General features: G+C 36.9%; 1 protein-coding gene, 1 long non-coding RNA gene and 1 pseudogene across 13 annotated transcripts in view; 2 read left to right on the forward strand and 1 right to left on the reverse strand.

The window, feature by feature from the left end:
- DMXL1 (Dmx like 1) overlaps positions 1–14,394 on the reverse strand; it is a 166,860-nt gene extending 152,466 nt beyond the window's left edge. For 6 of the 12 annotated variants that reach the window (XM_073221583.1, XM_073221586.1, XM_073221582.1 and 3 more), the window contains exon 1: positions 13,855–14,391. In XM_073221583.1, coding sequence (XP_073077684.1) covers positions 13,855–13,941 — 87 coding nt within the window. In that variant the 5' untranslated portion in view covers positions 13,942–14,391. Of the gene's footprint in view, positions 1–13,854 lie in introns of all 12 variants that reach the window. The other 6 variants (XM_073221590.1, XM_073221587.1, XM_073221589.1 and 3 more) reach the window with 3 other exon arrangements.
- Positions 14,395–14,566: 172 nt separating this feature from the next.
- Positions 14,567–22,633, forward strand: part of LOC140846125 (uncharacterized) — a 58,536-nt gene continuing 50,469 nt past the window's right edge. The window contains exon 1 of the long non-coding RNA XR_012125024.1: positions 14,567–14,677. This is a non-coding gene — a long non-coding RNA (uncharacterized lncRNA). The remainder of the gene's footprint in view (positions 14,678–22,633) is intronic.
- On the forward strand, positions 17,140–19,576 carry LOC118972188 (large ribosomal subunit protein eL39-like; annotated as a pseudogene).

Consider the following 22,633-nt stretch of genomic DNA (forward strand, 5'->3'; position numbering starts at 1 on the left):
TCTCATGGATGAGCAAAGAAAGCGGTTTCTTGAGATGAAATCTACTCCTGGTAAAGACTCTGAAATGACAACAAAGGAGTTGATAAAGCAGCTACAGGGTTTGAGAGGTTGACCCCAATATTGAAAGAAGCTCTACTATAGGTAAAATGCTATCAAATGGTGCCACATATTACAGAGAAGTTGTTCAAGAAGGGAAGAATCCATCGATGTGGCAAACTTCACTATTGTCTTATTTTACAAAACTCCTACAGCAGCCTCAACCTTTAGCAACCACCAGCCTGATCAGCCAGCCGCCATCAACATCAAAGCAAGACCCTTCACCAGCAAAAACACGATGACTCCCTGAAAATTCAGATGGTTAGCATTTTTTTAGAAATAATGCATTTTTAAATTAAGATATGCACTTTTTTTAGACATAATGCTGTTGTACCCTTCATAGTCTACAGTACAATGTAAACATAAATTTTTATATGTACTGGGAAACCAAAAGATCATCTTACTAGCTTTATTGTGATATTTGCTTTATTGTGGTGGTCTGTAACTAAACCAACAATATCTCTGAGGTATGCCTGTATCTTGCTTATTATTTATTTCCATTACATAAAGTTAAATTCAAGACAAAAAAGGTAAAGTTCAAGTTCACCTTGTTCTCTGCTCTAGCCCCCAATTCTAACTGAAGAGCCTGCTTTACAAATGTCTATGGAATAAATGAACTATTTAATTTCACAAAAACAGCCACTATAAGCAAACAAAAGAGGCTTGATGGCTAGCATTTTACATAGGTCTTTGAATTTTACAATTAGCAGAACTCTTCCAGTGTCATTTTCCCTACCATTTTAGATCACAGGAGTTTCTTCCATTACAGAGCATATGGCTGTCTTCCTAGAATTCATGTATATAGGCCAGCATGTAGCATAACACTAACAATAAAATGTCTATCACAAACTGTTTTACATCCTAGTAAGTTCTTAAAAGTTTTAGAAACTCTACTTTGTCATCACTTTTGCACATGTATATATAGCCTTAATGTAAAAAATATTATATACTTTATAAGCCTAATTCCTACCAAAGCCAAATGTTTTTATACAAACTGCCAAAAGATATGAAAAATGGACTTGAAAAAATATACAAATAAATCACATTACAGACTAGAAAATAAGGCTCAAATAGGCTGACATAACATCTTAGTTGCAGAGTGGGCTTGAGAGCCCTGATCTCTTGATTCTTGATCTAGCACCATTTCCATGGCACCACTAAGACTTCCCAAGCATGCCTGCCTGGAATTTTCCTAAAAGGAATTAGGGATAATCAAGTCTGGTTCCACTAGTGTCACAGAGTGGGAAAAACTGGCTCAGTAAACAAACAAATCTCATGATGGTCTGCTCACCTATATAAATACCCACAGTAAGATCATAAGGCTTGTCAGAAGGCTCTGAGTAAGAATAAATTCCAAAAACTAATTTATCTTAAGAAAACTTTTCATTCATAACATTCTAAATATCTTAATACTTAGAAACTGATTTTCTCCTTAACATTAAATAAATTAACATTTATTAACATTTTAATAAATGTAACATTTTGATAAATGCTGATTGGCAATGTTTCCCAAAGTACTGTGTTGAATTTTAAATGTTTACAATTTAGATATCTTCCACATTAAACAAATGTTTAAGTTTCTTTTAACTGGCATATTATGTTTAAAATAATTCTTCATAACTTTGCCTTCCTTTTGTTATAGTTGAAATTATCTACCTACTTTCAGAAATTGTGTTGCAACTATTTTTGTCAATCACAACTCTAAATTTTTTTGAATTAAGTTTACATTTATCTTAAAGTACCTCACAAAATTATTACTTAATATAAGTATCAAACATTTGCAGAGATGAGAAATGGAAAACTATCCAATAAATAAATACTTAGCATTATAGAGAGGAATATGCCAACTCATAATACCACTAACCCTTAATTATGCCTGGATTAACCTTGCTTTTTTGCCTCTGCTATATTACACTCCCATTGTCTGTACTTTGGCTTTTCCGAGTGACAGCACAGCAAAGTGCAAAGCTGTCTCTCTCTAGTTTTAGTCAACTTTAAATAAAATGAAAATTGTTGATCTTCATCTGCAATATTTCCTTCTTTCCATCCTCAATTTCTTCTCTCCGTATTATAACAAATCAATGGCAATAAATTATGAGATTAGAAAAAATAAAGAGTGATGTAACCACCCATACTCTGTACTTCAGAAGTTGACTATTACTCTTGGGGCTTATAATAAAGGTCCTCTGGTCTTTTTGTTCTTCAATTGAAATATAGTTGATATATAGTATTATATTGGTTTCAGGTGCACAACATAGTGAATCATCAGTTATTCTGTTTTCTTGACTACAGATCTTAAATTTTTACAGTTTGATTGTAAAATTAAATGCAGGATACATTAAAGACTCAAATTGTATTTGCATTTTGTTGCATTTCTTAATCATTTCAAGAATTTGTAAATGTTTCATTAAAAAATTCTGCTGTGCATAGAGTACTGGTTGAATAAACTATGGTGCATACAATGGACTATTGTACAGCTGTAGAAGAAATAAGGAAGGTAGATCTATGAACTGACAGAGTGATTTCTAGGTGATATTAAGTGGAAAAAAGCAAAGTACAACAAGTCATATACATATATCTGTTTATTACAAAAGAAAACAGGAAGGATAAAACTAGGGAATAATAAAGTTGGTTACCTACAAAGGTAGGGAGGACAGAGTTTAAGGGATAGAAGAAAAAATGATACTTCAGAGTATAATTTTTTAAACAGTTTTAAGAAAACATGTGAACATCATATATACTCAAAAAATTAAAATCAAACAGAACGAAGAGGGAAGTGAAGCAAAGGAACTAATTGCATTTCAAATACGTACAATATGCACACCAAAAGAAAGAAGTCAGAAAGGAACTAAGAAACTTATAAACAGAATTTGACCATATATTTTTAGTCTTAGGCAGTGAGAAGTAAAAATCTAGTTCTCCTGTGTTTCTCCTTTACTCTCACACTACTACCACTTTCACAACACTTTCGACAACAGATGTGTGGGAGTTTTAACTACACAAAGCCATTTTGTGACACCACCTCAGGGTCCTACAATTTACTCAATTTTGACGCTACCTACCTGGAGATAGCATCAAATACCACCAGTGAAGGGCTCAGTCTTAACTGAGACTGTCCTCTACTTCTGATGCTAATCACAAATAGTAGGTCCCCATATTATCCACAACTTCTGTCTAACTTGGCTACGTCCTGTGATCTCCCCCACCTTGGATTGATTATTTGCCAAAACAGCTCAGAGAACTCAGGGGAACACTTACTTATGTATACCAGTTTATTAAAGATATAACAAAGCACATATATAGATGAACAGCCAGATAAAGAGATACATAGGGCGAGGTCTGGGAAGGTCCAGAGTGCAAGATCTTCTGTCCCCATGGGGTTGGAGTGTGTCACCCTCCCAGGACAGGAACATGTTCACCAACCTGGAAATTCCCTGAACCCTATACTGTTGTGATTTTATGGAGGCTTCTTCACATAGGCACAGTCAAGTATTAATCCCATTTGTAGCCCCTCTTCTCTCTGGAGAATGGGGGAATGGGGCTGAAAATTCCAAGCTTCTAATCATGGCTTGGTGTTTCTGGTGACCAGCCACTATTCAGGATCCCACCCACAGTTGCTCCATTAGAACAAAAGATGCTCCTTGTACTCTTATCACTTAGGAATTCACAAGGGTTTCTGGAAGACCAATATTAGAACAAGAGATGCTCCTAATGCTGTTATCACTTAGGAATTTACAATGGTTTCAGGAGCTCTGTGCCAGAAGGCAGGCACAGAAACCAATATATATTTTTTCTATTATCTCCTAGGCAGGGTGGGGAGAAGTAGTACAAACAAATTCTGAACTATTTTGTATTTTTTTTATTATAGCAATATGGACAATGCAATTCTGAAACTACTTTAGATGTATTACAGGATTGAGCAAATGAGCTAAAATTCTTACTGTGTAAGAAAGAAGATGTACAACTGGGGGAAAGACATAATAGAGTCACATAATGTTGGACTGGAATTGGAAATATTGGAGTAAAATCATGCTTTCCAAACTATACATCTTTTCATGTTCACATGTAAATGTATTTTTGTATATGTATATGTGTATGCTCTATGCATATACATGTGTGTATTTATTAGCTCTGCCCACTAAAAGGGCCAAGCAGCAAAGACATTCCAGTAGCAATGAGATCTCTTAGCATCTTGATCTTGGTCTCAAATACCATTCTCTACTAAAAGAAACCAGGGCTCCTGGGAGAAATGGCTGAACACACGGCTGGGGCAGGGTAGCTACAACGGGAACATAGAACAACTCTGTTATGCCCAAAAGAAAAGAGGTACTTCAAAAAAAAGGCCAGGCATGAATCATTTTCAGTGGGTACTCAACTTCAACTCGGGGGAAAATTTTGATGAGAATCAGTATATTTGCATAATCTCAAAGTTATCTCTCACACACAACTTATTAGTTGCAAGGGAAGAAAAACAAACCACTTATACAGTGGAGAAACTAGATAATACTTCGATGGGTCATCAAAATTAATATCACCAATGATTAACAGGTGTTTCTCTACATGTAATACTTACAGAAGGACACAACATCATCTATGCAGAATTTTGGCCAAAAATGCATAATCTAATCAAGAGGAAACACCAAACAAATACAAAATGAGGAAAGGTTTGTTTTTTAAAAGGGGTATAGGGAGGCACCATATTCTTCAAATATCAATGTCAAAATGAATAAACAAAAAGGAAATGAGAGACAATAGAGACATAATAACTAATGTAATACCTACACATGAACTGAATTGTGTACTGGAAAGGGTAAAAATACTATAAAGAGCATGGTTGTATATCAACTAATAAACTGGAACATGGACAATACATTAGGTAAAGGTAGTAATGTATCAATGTAAATTAATGAAATTAAAAACTGTATTGTGACTGTGTAAGATATTATTCCTATTATCATGAAATAAAAACTAAAGTATTTAAGGGTAAAGAGCCATGATGTACATAACTTATCCTCAAAAGGTTCAGAAAAAAATCTTGTAGGCACACACATATGCAGTGTGCACAAATGATACAGAAAATGGTAAATTATTAATAGCCAACCATTATCAGTAACCAAATTTAGGTAGAGAATATAACTGTCCGTTGTACTATTTTTCTTTTACAACTTTTTCTAGTATGCAAGTATTTCTAAACAGTTTATTGCTATGTAGCAATGATAACATCTAAAACCTAAATAATTATTTCCAGAAAGTTAGAACAAAGAGTGCTGACACATTTTTGTGCTTTTCTTTCACTCACTATAGCTTTCTCAGCCTGTTTTTCCCTTTGGCATTATGCTGCAGGGCCTATGCTAAGTGCTTTTCACTGGTATCCCCATTTAATCTTCCCAACAAATCCTGTGAGGTATTTACTACAACCACCCATTTTACCTATAAGGAAACTCAAGCTTAGAAAGTCTGAGTAATTGGTTCAAGTCTCAGTTAGTATGAGACACAACTGACACTTAAACCAAGTTATAATTAATAGGAAAGAAGCTTTTACTCCCTCTGCTATACTGCCAAACTGAACACTGGTATGACTTTAAGAATTTTTCTCTAATTTCTCTGCATAATTAAAAATTCCTTATTTGGATGTAAAGCATGGAATGTGCATAACTCTGATGAGAATGTAAATTAAAACAGGACAACTACTTTGGAAAGCTACACACGTGTATATCCAATGATCATGCAATTCGACTCCTAAGTTTATACCCAACAGAAATGTGTCCATATGTACACTAAGAGATATGCACAGGAGCATTCATAGCTTTTCATAAAGTCCCAAAAATAGAACCAACCCAAACATCTATCAACGATGGAATGTACAAATAAACTGTAGTATAATCATACAATGGAATACTATTAAGCAATAGTTCTCAAACTTTCTGGTCTCATGAAGCCTTTGCACTCTTAAGAAAGTGCCAGATAACCACCCTCCCTTCCTCCAACCCTAGAGCCTTAGTTTGGGTGGGTTATCACTATCAATATTTACTCTTCTAGAAATTAAAACTGAGAAAACAATACACCAACTGAATCAATAACTAAAACCTTCTGACAAATAAAAGCCAAGGACCAGATGGCTTTGTCAGTGAATTCTACCAAACATTTAAAGAAGAATTAACACCAATTTCTCAAACTCTTCCAAAAATCTGAAGAAGAGGGAACACTTCCAAACTCATTTCACAAGGGCAGTGTTACTCTGATACTAAAGCTAGACAAGGACACTACGAGAACATTAGATTAATGTCCCTGAGGAGCATAAATGCAAAAATCTTTAACAAAATACCAGCAAACCAATTCCAAAAGATCAGACACCATAATCAAGTGGGATTTATCCCTGGGATGCCAGGATGGTTCAATAAAAGCCATATATGACAAGTCCACAGCTGTTATCACACTCAATGATGAAAAGGTGAAAGTTTTCCTCTAAGAACAGGAACAAGACAATGATGCCCACTCTCACCACTTCTATTCAACATAGTACTGAAAGTCCTAGTCACAGCAATAAGGCCAGAAAGATAACAGGCATCCAAACTGGAAAGGAAGCATAAAACTATCTGTTTACAGATGACAAGATATGATATGTAGAAGACCTAAACACTCCACAGAAAAAATTGTTTTGAAAGATACAAAAATCAGTTGCTACTCTATATACTAACAATGAACTATCTGAAAATGAAATTAAGAAAATGATTAATTTCCAAAAGCATCAAAAAGACTAAAATACCTAAGAATAAACTTAACCAATGTGAAAGATCTTATATACTAAAAACTGTAAGTCACTGATTAAAGATAAACACAATCCCTATCAAAATGCCCATGATATTTTTAACAGAAAAAAAAATCCTGAAATCCATACAGAATTACAAAATACCCCAAAGAACCAAAGTAATCTTAAGCAAGGGGAACTAAGCTGGAAACATCAGAGCTTCTGATTTCAAACTATAGCTGACCCTTGAACAATGCAGGGATGAAGGGCATCAACACCCCCTATAATAAAATATCCACATACAACCTTTGACTCCCCAAAAGCTTTACTAACAACCCACTGTTGACAAGAAGCCTTACTGGTAAAATAAATGGTTAGTTAACAAATATTTTGTGTGTTACATGTATTATATAATGTATTCTTACAAAAAGTAAGCTAGAGAAAATAATTTTTTTAATTACTGCAAATCACAAAAGACGATTCCCATTAATCTAAAAATATCCCTGTATAAGTGGACCCATGCAGTTCAAATGTATGCTGTTCAAGGGTCAACTGTATATATTACAAAGCTATTGTAATCAAAACAGAATGGTACTAGCATAAAAACAGACACATATACCAAAGGAACAGAATCACAAGCCCAGACATAAACCCATGGTCAACTACTCTTTAACCAAGGCACCAAGAATGCATAATGGGGAAAGGAAATCTCCTCAATAAATGGTGCAGGGAAAACGGGTCAAAAAAAAAACAAAAAAACTGGACAGTCACACATTTAAGAATGAAACTGGACCTTTACCTTACATTGTACACAAAAATCAAATCACAATGGATTAAAGACTTGAACATAAGACCTGAAACCATACGACTCCAAGGAAAAAATATGAGGGAAAAGCTCCTGGTGGTGGTCTCAGTGGTGACTGCTTGGCTATGACACTGAAAGCATAAGCAACAAAAGCAATAATAAACAAGTGAGACTAAATCAAACTAAAAAGATCCTGCACAGCTACAAAGACCCATATGCCCTCCCTCCAAAAAACTTTTTCACCCTCCCACCAATGAAGGCTTCCCTAGAGTGAACAAAAAAACAACATGAAAAAGGCAACCTATGGAATGGGAGAAAATATCTGCAAACCATATTTGATAAGGAGTAAATATCTAAAATATATAAGGAACTTAATACAACTCAAATGGTCAACTGATGAAAAGATGTTCAACATCACTAATCATCAGGGAAATGCAAATCAAAACCACAATGAGCTATCACTTCATATCTGTTAGAATGGCTATCATAAAAAAGAAAGAGAACAAACATTGGTGAAGATACAGAGAAAAGGGAACCCATGGGCATTCTTGGAGGGAATGTAAATTGGTACAGCCACTATAGAAAAGAATATGGAGGTTCCACAAAAAATGAAAAATAGAACTACCATATGATTGAGTTACATATATACATATACATAAACATATATATACATATATATATATATATATATATATGAAGATGATGAAATCACTAACTTGAAAATATATCTGTATTCCCTATTTATTGCAGCATTATTCACAAAACCAAGACATGGAAAGAACCTAAGTGTCCATCAATGGATGAGTGGATAAAGAAAATGTGTGTATATGTGTGTGTATGTACACATACACACACAATGGAATACTATTCAGCTATAAAACAGAAGGAAATCCTGACATTTGTGACAACCTTGAGGGCATTACACTATGTGAAAAAAGAGACAACCACTATATGTATATATTCCACTTATATGTGGAATCTAAAAACATCATACTAACAGAAACAAAATTGAACAGCAGTTGCCAGGGGCTGAGGGGAAAGGGAGGGCAGGGATGGGAGATGTTAGTCAAAAGGCACAAACTTTCATTTTTAAGATGAGTAAGTTCCAGGGATCTAATGCGCAGTATGACAACTTTAATTAGCAACCTTGTACTGTAAACCTGAAAGTTGCTATAAAAGTTTTAATGTTCTCACCATAACAATAACAAAATGGTAATGACAGGAGGTAAAGGATATGTTAACTAACCTTACTGTGGTAAACATTTCACAATATATTTGTATCAAATCATCACATTGTACACCTTAAGCTTACACAGTGATATATGTCAATTGTATATCAATAAAGCTGGAAAGAAAAGAGATGAATCTATACAGATAGCCCAAACTAGGCATCATCCAAAGAGCACTTGAAATAGACCTATTTTCTTATGGATATTTCTATTATTAAAATTAATTCAATCCCTAGAGTTTATACAACATGATGAGGTAAACATGGAAGTACACCAAAAAAAAAACCCAAAAAACAAAAAAAGAAATAATAAAACACCCTTTAATTTAAAATGGGCTACACATGATTTTAACAATCCATCTACCACTAATTCTTAAATAAAAATAACCCATCTACCTGATTTTAAATAAAAACCTAAAATGTAATATGTATTTCTAAACCAAAATCTAAAACTAGTTTTACAGATTTTTATTAAGTATTTTATTCTCAAAAACTCATTTCAGTGTGCCCTGACTATATTATGGAAGGTTATCAAAACAATAAGAATAGCACTGGTTTACCAAATGAACTGTAATGCTACCTACTCTTCAAAATTAATACACATACATTACAATTGGTATACCACCTGCTTCTGTCAAAAGATCTGTAATCAGAACAATCTATTACTAACCAATCAAAAATTAACTTGAATGAAAATCCTTTACTAGGCACATGTAATACCAGGTTTACTAACTTTGAGACTAAACAAAACGCACAGGAAGAACTGAGTTCCTATGTGATTATCAAGCATATAATCAGAACATGATTCTCAACTTTAAATCTTGGCAGAGAACCTTCTTGAATATTCTAAATTCCAAAAATTATCCAAGACTGAAATAGTTGGTACTCTAATTTTAAAATTCTGTGATTTCTATAAAACACTTAGATTTTCTGATTTCAGTTTTTTGTTAACCAAACATACCAGCTAAATATCCAAAGAATTTCTTCCTGGTACATTTCATGGTTAAATGATTTATGTTTGGTATGTCATAATTAACATTATTCTTGTTTTTTTTAAAGTAGAAATTAGTATTAGTTCAATAATATTAAAGGTCCTTTAATACTATTTAAACATAATATTTTAAAATAGGCCAAGTTTTAGAAAGAGAAGCCCAATTTAGTAATTGTAATGACATATGAGCACCATAAAAATCCTTTTCTTTCTCCAGATGTGAACAGTATCAAACTTTCCCTTTCTGTATTCTCTCCACCCACAAAGACCCATAAGCCCTCCCTCCAAAAAACTTTTTCACCCTCCCACCAATGAAGGCTTCCCTAGAGTGAAGAAAAAAAAACAGTTAAACTAAAGGATGTTTACTATCACAGAAAGTTGAGGAAGGAGAGTGCTAATGCAGCCTGCATTTTTCAACCAATACCCAGAGAGTTACAGTCAGTCTTTTGACTTCTACTCTGGGTCTCCGGCTAGGAAGAATGGGATGTCTAATACAGAAGAGAGCCTGGAGCTATATATCATGTTTGCTTTCCCACCTACAGCTAAGGTGTTTAAATTCCAAACTAGAGATAGGAGTTCCTAAATATTAACACAATCCGTCTCTTACAAATTACCTCATTTTCCATTTCATTCAAACCACAGTTTGAACACTAATTATAGATAAACTACAATATGAATATTGTGTATACTAAAACACATATTATGTTAGTATGCACAGAAATATTAGAAAAATCTAGGTTCTAATTAACTGCGACTTTCATTTATTGTCTTTAATAAACAAAATATTTTTTATTCTAAAAACAAAAGTTGTCAACAGATAAGGACCACACCACTCACATACTTCCATTCTAAAAACAGTAGTAAATTAGTAAGGACAAAGGAGTGAGGGAAGCATTCACTTGGTATATGTGAAATCTTCCCTAACTGCTCACCTGATAATGGTGGTGAAATATATAACCGAATTTGAAAAAAAGTTAGAGAAACTTTCAATAGAAATATTATATTTGGATTTAAACCTAAATTATTAAATCTATTTTAAAACAGCAATTTTAAATTATTGAAACAAGCTTCTTTATTATTCACCAATTCAGGCAGTATTTATCAAGCACTTTCTATGTGTCAAGCATTAGAATGGATACAACCTTCATTTTAAAATAACTGACATTTTTAAGGACTTCACATGTACTAAGTAATGAACTTGGACCACAGCACTTTATAATGTAACAACCTTACGAATAGGTACTACTTTAGCCCCATTTTACAGATAAGACAAAAACAGTGTAAAAGAACTTAACCCGTGGATATGCAACTAACTATAAGGGACTAGGTTGGCAATTGAATCCACTATTAGGTGTCACTAGTACCTAATCACTCTTTTAGGCACTTACAATGAAACTGTGGAAGATATACACCAGGCAAAACTGCTTAATAATATAATGAAAGTGTAAATAAAGTGCTTTGAAAGTATAAGAAACATAGTTACTGCCTCCTAGAAGCTTTCATTCTAAGAATAAAGTCAAAGTAGTTCGATGCTACTTTAGTAAAGATGTATCTAATACTTAGGTATACTAATTGTATTATTAATTGCATATTTTAAAGTCAAGAATCCATGAGAACTACCATTCAATTTCATTTCAATTAAAAACCTGTCACACTATACAGAAAACAGGATCTTATCTCTTGTAATATTTCAAAACAAAAATGGGTACATAATCTGCAAACATGCAAAGGAAGGAATTACAAACACAGAACTCTCTTCAGAGAAGGCACAAAGTACCAGGAAGCATAAAAGAATTCGTCAGGTGGGCCTGAGTTAGATCTCATGTCCCTACCTCAAGAAAAACTGGAGTTTAGAGATGTTTTTTTAATCTGCACATAACACCTACCATTAATGTTACTATATTCCTATCAAAGAAAAAGAAGTCAAAATCAACAAAGGTTAAAAACAAAATTCAAGGAGTAAACAACAGATTCTGCTTTTTAACATGAAAGAAAAAAAGGGCAATTTCAAGAGAAAAATTTAAGTATATTGTGTCTAAGAAACTGGGGGCAACAAAAGTTAGTTTGTAACAGAACTATCAACTTAACGTTTGAGAGTCAGGGATGGATTGGCTACAAAGGAAAAAGATGATTCTTCATCCAAAAACTACCACAAAATTACAGAAAGCTGGATCTCTTCACGCTAAACAAAAATAAATTTATTTTTACCTTATTACTAGAATGCTTCCTGAAATCTAGAAGAAATCTGCAGTAAGCCCGGTCTATGGAAACAGACTTTAAAATTCAGCAGAACTAATCAAGAAACTACAAGACAGTGTAAGACAACCATATAATCTTTGGCACATCAACTCACCTCCCCTTTAAAGTAACATGGAAGCATTCACCAAGGTTTTATATACACTTGGAGGAGTCATCTAGGTGTTAGGCTGTCATATTGTATATACTTAGTTGTTCACACCACTGCTTACATAGGTTCCAAATGTCTTGTTAGAAAAAGTTCTTAGAATTTACACTGGAGAAAACACTCATATAATTTTAGGAGACAGCAGAGAATGCACTGTTACCATCCTATAATCTCGCAGAGGAAAACCCCCTTAGGATGCTGTTTATTCCCCCGCTAAATAGCAAGAACTGCAGGCAATGTCTAACTACAAATAACTAGAGTTGTTCCCTGAGGCCCTGAGACTTCACTCTTCTCCTGAGTATTCAGATTCAGTTAATATTTAGAATTAGAATCTCTAAAAGTGTTGGTGTCAAGTGCCAACTAAGGTGTGCATGCATCACTCCATGGGGAGGTACAGAACTATATAAAAAAGCAAAGAACTTAGTTGGGACAGATCTAAAAGCACAATTAAGGAACTAAATGCCTATACCATATTAAAAATGACTACTTTTTCTTCTGTCATTTATTGTGACTGACAACCAAAAAGAAACTCAAAAGTAGAGAAGAAAACTTGGGGCATCTGGTAAGCTGTTTGTCTCACTTCTATATGTAAAGTCAAATTTCATTTTTAATCACAACTAAGAGAGCTACACAAGTTGTAGCAAAAGTAATCAGCATTATAAATATGTTTAGATAAAGTGTATCATGGGCAATACTGACTGACAGTTTGAAGTTATTAAAAAGTATAGTTGAGGCAGAAAAATGCCACAATACTGGTAAGTAGCCAAAGTTTAGGGCCCTCTTCCTTCCAATATCTGGGGAAGAATGCAAAACAAGTCACTACCAATAAAAGTTAACCTGAAATTACCACTACATAGCAAACAGGAGTTTTAGTGAAAAACAGTAATGCAGATTTAAGTAATTAATGTGAGCAATCTAAAATAATAAACATTTCCCAGGACTTCTAAACTGTTACATATGGAATTCACAGGATGGCAGGAGTGAATTATTTGTAGAAAAAAAATGTTTTCTTCTTTCCGAAGTTATTCCTCAGTGAACTGGAGGAAAAATAAATGAAAAGCTGTTTTCATTATATTTTTTACTCAGTGCTAGTTGTTGATAGCAAACAATCAGTAATTGTTTCAAGACACCTACTTTTTTAAACTACCGAGATATATGACCTTAACTTAAAATAAAGAAATGAAACCAATCCCAACTATTTCTATACTCGACAATTTGAGTCTATCTAGTGGGGTGATCAAAAGCTGTCACACACACGTTACACAACGATTTTTGGATAAACGACTTAGGCAAATCATCCTAGAGCAAGGACGTCAGACTAAAACTTCAAAAATCCTAACAAACATTCTAACTTCTGAGTTCCGGCTCTGTACAAGCACTTCAATGAACAGATGTTTAAAGCTTCCTTCGCTCTCAAAGGTCAGGTCCACCCGGCGATAGGGGCGGGGACCTCTGTGGGGGACGTGGGGGCCCCCGTCGGGCTGACGAGGCGTTCTTGGCCTCCGCCCGTCATCTGGGCCGAGCCCGGCTGACTCAGGGGCGCAGACCGGCCACGGGCGACGCGGGAGCCTCCCTCACTAACCGTGAAGCGCTGGTCGCCGACACTGCCCACGGAGAAGCAGTGGTCGCCGGGGTTCACAGCCCCGGTCAGCACCTGGTGCAGGTTCATGTCCGCGCTTTAGTCCAGCAACGGACGCCGCGTCTGGCTCATGCCCGGGGTCGGCAGCCGCTTGCCTCCCTCCTTTTCTCAGGGGCGGCGTCCACTCTTGGGCGGCGACGGCGGCGGCGGCAACGACAGGCGCCAGGAGCCAGAGCCGCTCAGCCGGGGTCCGCAGCTCATTCCGAGGCCCGGAGGGGGCGGGCCGGCGAGCGGGCGGAGCGCTGCGCTGGTCCGCGCACCTGTCACAGCCCGCGCGGGGCCAGGTGAAGCTCGCGGTCGATTCAGCGGCCGAGACCCCAGGCCGCCTTACCTGCAGGGCCGCGGCGACGACACACTTGCGCCGGGCTCCGGGTGACTAGCTCCGGCAGAGCCCAAGTGGCGCAAGCAGCACGCGCTCGCCTTCCCCGCCTGAGTCGTCCCTTTCAGCTCCGGTGTCCGCCGCCCCCACTGGCCTTCGCCGCCCACTACGCGTCTCCAGAGCCCTTCGCTCGAAATATCGCGAGATGTCTTGGGGAAAGAGGCGAACTGCGGTAAAGGGCTCACTGTTTTACCACAGTGTACAACTCTGCTAGTGGGTATGAAAACGCCTCTTCTCCTCAGATACTGGCCAATCCCGAGCTCGAGTCCAGTTGCGGCTCCGCCCACTTCTCAGGACAGGCCAATCTCTTTGAGGATTGTGAGCGACTCTGTCCTTTGAGTGTTGAACGTGGGGAACCTGGTAGAAACATAACAAAACCAGAATGAGGTAAGAGTTATCAAGTTGTGCCTTAGAGCAGGGCTTGATCCAACTGAGGATTCAGAGCTTCGAAAGGAGAAAAGCATTATAAATAGAGTTGCAGTGGCTTCCGTCCTTGTAGAGACTACAAGTCCCAGCAAGCACCGCTCCCGCAGGCAGCCCGTGAGGGCTCCAGCTAACCAGCTCCTTAAAGCATCTCTATCCCCGTGCAGCTCTTAACCGAGTCGCACGAGCGTTTCCAACTCGCCAAGCAGGGTACTTTTAAAGGTTCAAACACTTGAGCAAGTACTAAAATGAAATGTTTTCACCTAAGTTTATCTTAACCTACGTTTTGAAGTAGTGCGGCTAATCGTACTGCAACCAAGTCCCGCGTTTGAGCGTTTGTTTTGGAGAAACCTAAGAATTCCAAAATGATCAGTGTTACTGTTAGCAATAGTAAGAGTCAACTCTTACTGTATTTTAACACAAGTTTACTATTATTATTGATAAGCATTTGTTTATATGTCTCCTCTCATGTACTGTAAGTCTCTTAGGGACAGACTGTCCTGTTCGTCTCTGTTTCCCAAGTTGTCCAGCACAGCGCTATTTCAAGTTTAGGTGTTAAATGTTGAATGAATGTAGAAATTCTCCACCCAAAAAGAGTATTTTTTTTAATTACTAAGTGTTTTTCATATAAGTTTGTTGTGGCAAAACAAAAACAAAAAAGCAAGTCTTCGCACTTCATACTTGGATGGGAGGAGGACTAGTGATTTTTAATTCCTTATACTTTCCCAAAGCTTTTTACAATGTACATTTACTTTGTTTTGCAATAAAAACTTAGATAAAAAAAAAGCTTAGGAGTTACCCTCCTTTCTCTAACGTGAAAGACATAATTCAATTACATTACTTATTCCGGTCTCATCATAAAAATGAGGGACTTAAAATTTACTTTGTCTTAAAAAAACGATTTTAGTGTTGTCTAATGTAATTACAGTTTGATTGGTATTTTAATTATTAATTCAAATATCATTTAAAATGATTTAGTGTAATTTTATATTTTAGACCCTTTATGAAGATTTTTCTGTGTCCCACATAACTTCTACACCTGACCCAAAGTTTGAGATGTTAGTCATTCTACTCTGCCCAGTTTTTTATTTTGAAGGGCATAAAGTATAGCAGAGTAAAAGAAACTAAGCAACCAAGTAGTTAGGAGGTCTGATATCGACTCCTCATCTCACATTTGCTATGTGACCTTGGGAAGTCTTGTTAACTTTAAGACTCATTTGTTTCATCTATAAAATTAGCAAGTTAAACCTGATTATCAACAGCATTTCCATTCCCACAACTCTGTACATATGTTAGTTTTCATTAAATTCCTTTAGCCTTGAGAAGACTACCTGAGTTTGAATTCTGGCCTAACCACTCAGGCAGGTTACTTAATCTCTCTGTGCTTTACTTTTTTTTTTTTAATCTATAAGGTGGAGATAGTTACAGACATTCTTTTTATATAATTATCACGAGGATTAAATGAGTACAGTGTTGGCATGTAGTCAGAAATCAATAGATGTTAGCTATTATTAGTAAATAAACCTAACCTTTTTACATAAACTTACTCTTTCCAGGGTTTTCCAAATAGTGTCAAACCTCAGTCGAAATCAAACTTTCCAGGGTTGTTGGAGACCACACAAATGTTCTGAGGCCATACGAGTCTGTATGTAGAACTGTGGAACTACAATAGCTAATGAAATGCAAGGGTATTCTTTTGCCTCTTATTCATCAGAAACTACTATTAAATTTCCCATTAAACAACCTATCTTTGATATACAGCAGAGAACTGTTGCAATGAAACAACTAAATGCTTGAAATTCATTTATTTCTTCTCCTGCAACTCTGAACTGCTGTGTGGCTTTATATATGAAAATTATATGAAATTCACATGTCCATAAGTAAAATTTTATTGGCACAGCCATGCATAGTCATTCAGGTATTGTCTATGGCTGCTTTCACACTGCAACTGCAGAACTGACTAGTTTCAACAGAGGCCAGATAGCCTGCAAAGTCAAAAATATTTACTAGTTGGCCCTTTATAGAAAAAGTTTGATGACACCTGACCTATAGGAAGAATCCTCTACTTTATGGCCGATGAAACAGTTTTTGCTATGCAGAATTGTTATTCTACAAAGCATGACAACTGAGCTTAGTTATCAAAACATTTAATATTAATGATTACATGAGCATCTTTAAATGTATCTATTGCCTCTCTGATTCCCCAGTATTTGTCATAGCACAGAGTCAATATTCACTAATAGTTGAATGAAAGGATGAATGTAGACAGAACCTGACTTACATATATACAAAATGTTCCCTGAAAGAATATGCCAGAGAGGTGGCTGTAGGCAATCCCTTTGCTTCCAAGCTGCTGCTTCTCATAGATCACCCCCCTAATATCACTCACCTCCCCTTAACAAGGCTAAATCCAGTCCTGACTTCGTATGCAACTTGAGTGTAACTCTGACCTTGTGGCAAAATTAGTAATGTAAGGAAATGGAGGAAGTGAAGGTAAATTATGCATGTCTGCCTTTCATCCTCCCCTCCCTGTCTCCTGCCCAGAGGCCACTAATCCACCTCCTAACATGAAAAATCCTGAATTCTTGAATCTAATTATTCCCTTAACTATAACTGAATTTTATCAGTCTGTCTTTTGAATGCTCAAAGACTGTGTGCTTTTGTTTTTTCCTTTAATTTCTTTAGTTACTTCAGTTTTTTTCTTTAGCTTTATTTCTAAGAAATAAAAGAGGAAGGATGGCTCTACAAATGGAAACTTGTATTTTTTAAAAATAAAATGTTGTATACTCCATATTGTTACTAGCAGCAAAATCTCTTAGAGAACTAAAGTTCTGGAACTGGCAGACCAAAGAGAAGCTGTGCTCTCTCCAGAGCTACTCTTAAAGGGAAGAGGGACATTTATCAGACCCCATGGGTGGTGTAAATGTAAAGAAAAGCAAACAGGTTCAACACTGAGATCCTGATGGGGAAAGGAGCATATAGGAAGCCAGTTCAGATTGAGAAGCAATCATGCCTCTTCCTTATTCTCTGAGTTCCTGAAATCCTTGTTATCACCCTTCTCCCTGCCACCCTCACCCTAAACTCATCAATATAAATCACTAATCTCCCAGAGTCTATGCCGCAGGAGCCACCAATAGGGGCTTCAGGCACTACTGCCAACACCCAATAGACCAGAGAAGTTAGAAGTAAAGGGAGGTTCTAATGTCGGAACAAGGCTGAGTCAGGGGGACTGTGTGGCTGGAATTTTATACGAGCATTTTAAATTCATAATCTCATACAGTATGAGGGTCACTGTGCAACTAAGACATTGACTGCCCTATAAACCTGCCTATAGTGCCAATAGCAACCTTGCTATAGGGAAATCCATCAGGAATATTACAGGTCAAATAGATATTTGAGCAATGATATAGGACCCTAGCCATCCTTTTTAATAGTGTTACTATAGAAAAATCAATTTCAGTACCTCTCAAATTTGATGCTTGCCATTTAATACTCTTAGCTCTTAGCTCACACATACTTGCCTAGCTGGAGCTCTCTCTACCCATAAGCACTTAAAAGGCAATTATTAATAAAGGCTATTGTTCATTAAATACCCACTATATATCATAGTAGGTATTTTATTTATCTCATTGAAATCTCAACAACCTTATTGTAAGATAAATTCTAGCCGAAATAAGTAGGCGACGAGAGGCAACAAAGGGCTAGGCAGTTTATTTGAGCGCTATTCCCGGGTGATGTTCCACGGTCTGGCTGTCACAGGCTGGGGAAGTCACACCCGGTCAGGGAGGTGGGGGCTTATAAGGGATTAGGAGGGGGAGGAGTGGACAAGCTATCCTAGGGGGCGTGGAGAGGTATGATTGGCTAAAGGTGACATAATAGACAACTAGAAACTTTTTTTCCTTCCAAGAGGGAGGAGGCTGACATCCGGGTCTTAATTGGCACATTAGAAGGATGGAATTAAGGAAGAGCTGTCCCCTTTCCATATAAGGCACGGACCTTGGGGTCTGGTCTGTTCTCCTTTTATGGTATCTCTCTGTTCTGTTTGTATATCCTTCTTTTTCCTTCCTCCAGCATAACATTTATAAGGGTAATATGTCTGTTTTATAAATGAAAAGAGAGCTAAACTCAGAGAGATTAAATAATTTTCCCAAGGTCACATTAGCCTTGGGTCATATCACCACTTGAGGATCTGAACTCAGATGTCTTGCACTTCAAAAGCTAAGTGTTCTCCAAAAAATCCCAAGGTGAATACAATCAGAGCCTATCACTCACCCCCTTGCCAGCAAGGTGAGAAGAGAAGGGGAGGGGAGGGGACCTCCTTATGTTGTATCTTCAGTGATCTCTGGTAGGAAGTACCATCTTCCTCAGTTTTCTCCTTCCCTTCCTTATAATGGAAGGAAAGCTCACCTCCTTACCTTGACCCTCTCCCCAATTATAAACGCCAGTCCTTCTTGAAGGATAAAATACACATCTCCAACCAAACTCAGCCAGTTAGGTGATTATTCAGTGGGTTAAAGGCAAATACTTCTAGAAAAGTTTTAGAATTACCAATAAGTCAAACACATCAGTTGTGGTTTTATCAGATTGTGGTTCTCCTCATACCCATTGGAGTTTTTCATTAGGGGGAAGAAAAAATCAAGACATGTAATTTCCCTCTTTCCCTTTCTCCACTGCCTGGTTTGTGAGGTTGACTCTGTTCGCCATATCTTCTCATAAGACTTTCAGGATCAAGTGCTTTCTGACCAAGAAACAAAAGTAGAATTATCCCATTCCCCACTGGATTCAGATGAAAACTGGAAATCAAATCAGGTACAACTTCAAAGGAGACATTGGAGAAGAGCCAAGCTGGATCTTGCAACATGAGATGACACACATATTTTTGCTGTTTCATGGTCACTTGTGTCCATGTCACTCTGAAAACATCACTACTTTCTGGACAGGTGGACATGTTTTATTAGGAAAATGATTTTTCTCTTTGTTTTTGTGCCTGTGCACTGATAGGTTGGTTCAGTAATAAATATGTGAGACCTTTCATTTGGGGAAAAAAAAGAGATGCAATTTTGAAAGGGAAAGGAGAGGTCATGTGGAAGACAGCAGCAGGGAGTTCTGTTTACCAGGAACAGCTTACAGGCAATGAGCTCTGGAACAGGAATGAGGAAGAGCAACTATCTCAATCAAAGTCCCAGCAAGCAATTTTGTGGATATCAACAAATTGATTTAAAGTTTTATGCAGAGGCAAAAGTCCCAGGATAGCCAGCACAGTATTAAAGCAAGAGAACAAAGTTGGAGGGCTGACACTACCTGATTTCAAGACTTACTATAAAGCTACTTTAATCAACACAGTATGGTATTGGTGAAAGAATAGACAGATATGTGGAACAAAATAGAGAGCCCAGAAATAGAATTACATAAATGCAGCCAATTGATCTTTGACAGAAAAGCAAAGTCAGTACAATGGAGCAAAGATAGTCTTTTCAACAAATGATGCTGGAAAAAAACAGATAATGTGCAAAAAAAAAAATCTAGACACAAACCTTACACCTTTCACAAAGGCTAACTCAAAATGAGTCACAGACCTAAATGTAAAACACAAAGCCATAAACTTCCTAGAAGATAACATAGGAGAAACCTAGAAGACTGATGACTTCTTAGATAAAATACCAAAGGCAGGATCCATTTAAGGAACAATGGATAAGTTAGGCTTCATTAAATTAAAAACTTTTGCTCTGAAAAGACAACGTCAAGAGAATGAGAAGAGAGACTACAGACTGGGAAAAAATGTTTGCAAATGATGCATCTGATAAAGCACAGTTGTCCGAAATACACAAAGAATTCTTAAACTTCAACAATAAGAAAAAAACAACCTAATTTAAAAATAGACCAAAGACCTGAAGAGAACCTCATTAAAGAAGATACACGGGTGCCTAATAAGCATATGTGCTCCACATCATATGTCATCAGGGAAATGAAAATGAAAATAACAATGAGATACTACTACACATCTATCAGAATGGCCAAAATCTGGAACACTGACAATACCAAATGCTGATGAGGATGTGGAGCAATAGAAGCTGTCGCTGATTGCTGGTGGGAATGCAAAGTGGTACAATCACATTGGAAGACAGTTTTGTGGTTTCTTACAAAACTAACCAAACTCTTACTATGCAATCCAGCAGTCATGCTCCTTAGTATTTACCCAAAGGGGTAGAGAACTTATATCCACACAAAACCTGCACACGGATGTTTGTAACAGCTTTATTCATAATTGCCAAACTTGGAAGCAACCACAATGTCTTTCAGTAGCTGAATGGGTAAATAATATGTGGCACATCCAGACAATGGAATATTATTCAGTGCTAGAAAGAAATGAGCTATTTAAGCCATGGTGGGTCATAGAGGAAACTTAATTGCATATTGCTAAGTGAAAGAAGCCAGTTTGAAAAGACTATATATTGTATGATTCCAAAGATACGATGATGGGGGAAAAAAAGCAAAACTGTGGAGGCAGTAAACAGATCTGTGATTACCAGGGGTTGGAGGCAGGGGATGAATAGGTGGAGCACAGAAGCCTTTTAAAAGGGCAATGAAAATACTCTGTATGATACTATCAAGATGGATGCTTGTCATTATAATTAGTCCAAGCCTATAGAACATGCAACACCAAGAGTGAACCCTAAGGTAAGCTATGAATTTTGGGTGATGATAGTGTGTCAGTTTTGGTTGTAACAACTGTGTCACTCTGGTGGGGGATGTTGGTAATGGGGAAGCTCTGAATGTGTGAGGACAAGGGTATTTTGGAAATCTCTGTTCCTTCCTCTTAATTTTGTTTCTCTAAAGCAAAACTTCTCTAAAAAATAGTCCCCAAAAAAGAAAAAAAGGGAGCCTATGATTTGGAAAATCATCATAACCTGCCATTTCCCCCTAGCAGAAAAGATGAGAGGAAATAGGGGAGGTAAATTAATGAAAAGAAATTTGGGAAATGTTTCACAAGCATGAGAAGAAATAATTACAGGGGACTGATATATTCTGAAAGTGAAGAAAACAGAGTGTATGCAAGGGGGGAAAAATATTTTTTTAACTCAGTTAGATTATAAACAAACCTTACCAGGAACTGTGCTTGCACTCAATCATGTAAATATTATGGAATAACTGATGAGGCAGAACATAATATTTTCCTGCAAAAGAAACTGCCATCCTCTTTTCTGCCTAGGACAACATAGCAAGTGCCCTTGAAGGAATCTATGTGCATGTCTAGGTAAGAGTCACTTGAGTGGCTCCTTTATGCAATATAAGCTGAGGCTATTTTGGCATAAAGATGGGAGAGTGAAGCTGGGTCACACACTCTGTCCACCAATATCTAAAGAGCTCTCTCTCTCTCTCTCTCTCTCTCTCTCTCTCTCTCTCTCTCTCTCTCTTTCTACAAAAACAGCAATATTTTGTCAATAACAACCATTTTAAAAAGAAACACAGCCTCCTGTGACGACCAGAAAAAGTGATGGCCAACTATACAAATAGAAGATTCAGCTCAGGCTTAGTGTGTCTCTACTTGAATCAGAAGCAGTCCTTGAAAGTTAAAAACAAATCATAAGAATTCTCACCAAGAATCCCAAATTTAGAAAGAAGTGAACTGAGACTATAGCCTTAGATTTTTCTCCTTAGCCTAGGGATGTGGACGTAGCTACTAGGAAGAAATGGATGAAAAGAGAGAACGGCAACCTAGGTGGCTTTTCACCCGCCCATGCTTAGCACTGGACCCTACACTGAACTGGGGGAATGGTAGTGGTAGTTCTCATTAGTATGGGACTGGGAACCTGGCAAGTATCACTACATTAAAAGTAGACTACGTAAATCCACAAAATCCCACCAGAATACATGCGCTTAATCCCTAGGCAGTACTGCTTCATGGTAGGTTCCCCGGTC

Source organism: Manis javanica, chromosome 14 (assembly GCF_040802235.1).
Source record: "Manis javanica isolate MJ-LG chromosome 14, MJ_LKY, whole genome shotgun sequence".
Lineage (NCBI taxonomy): Eukaryota > Metazoa > Chordata > Mammalia > Pholidota > Manidae > Manis > Manis javanica.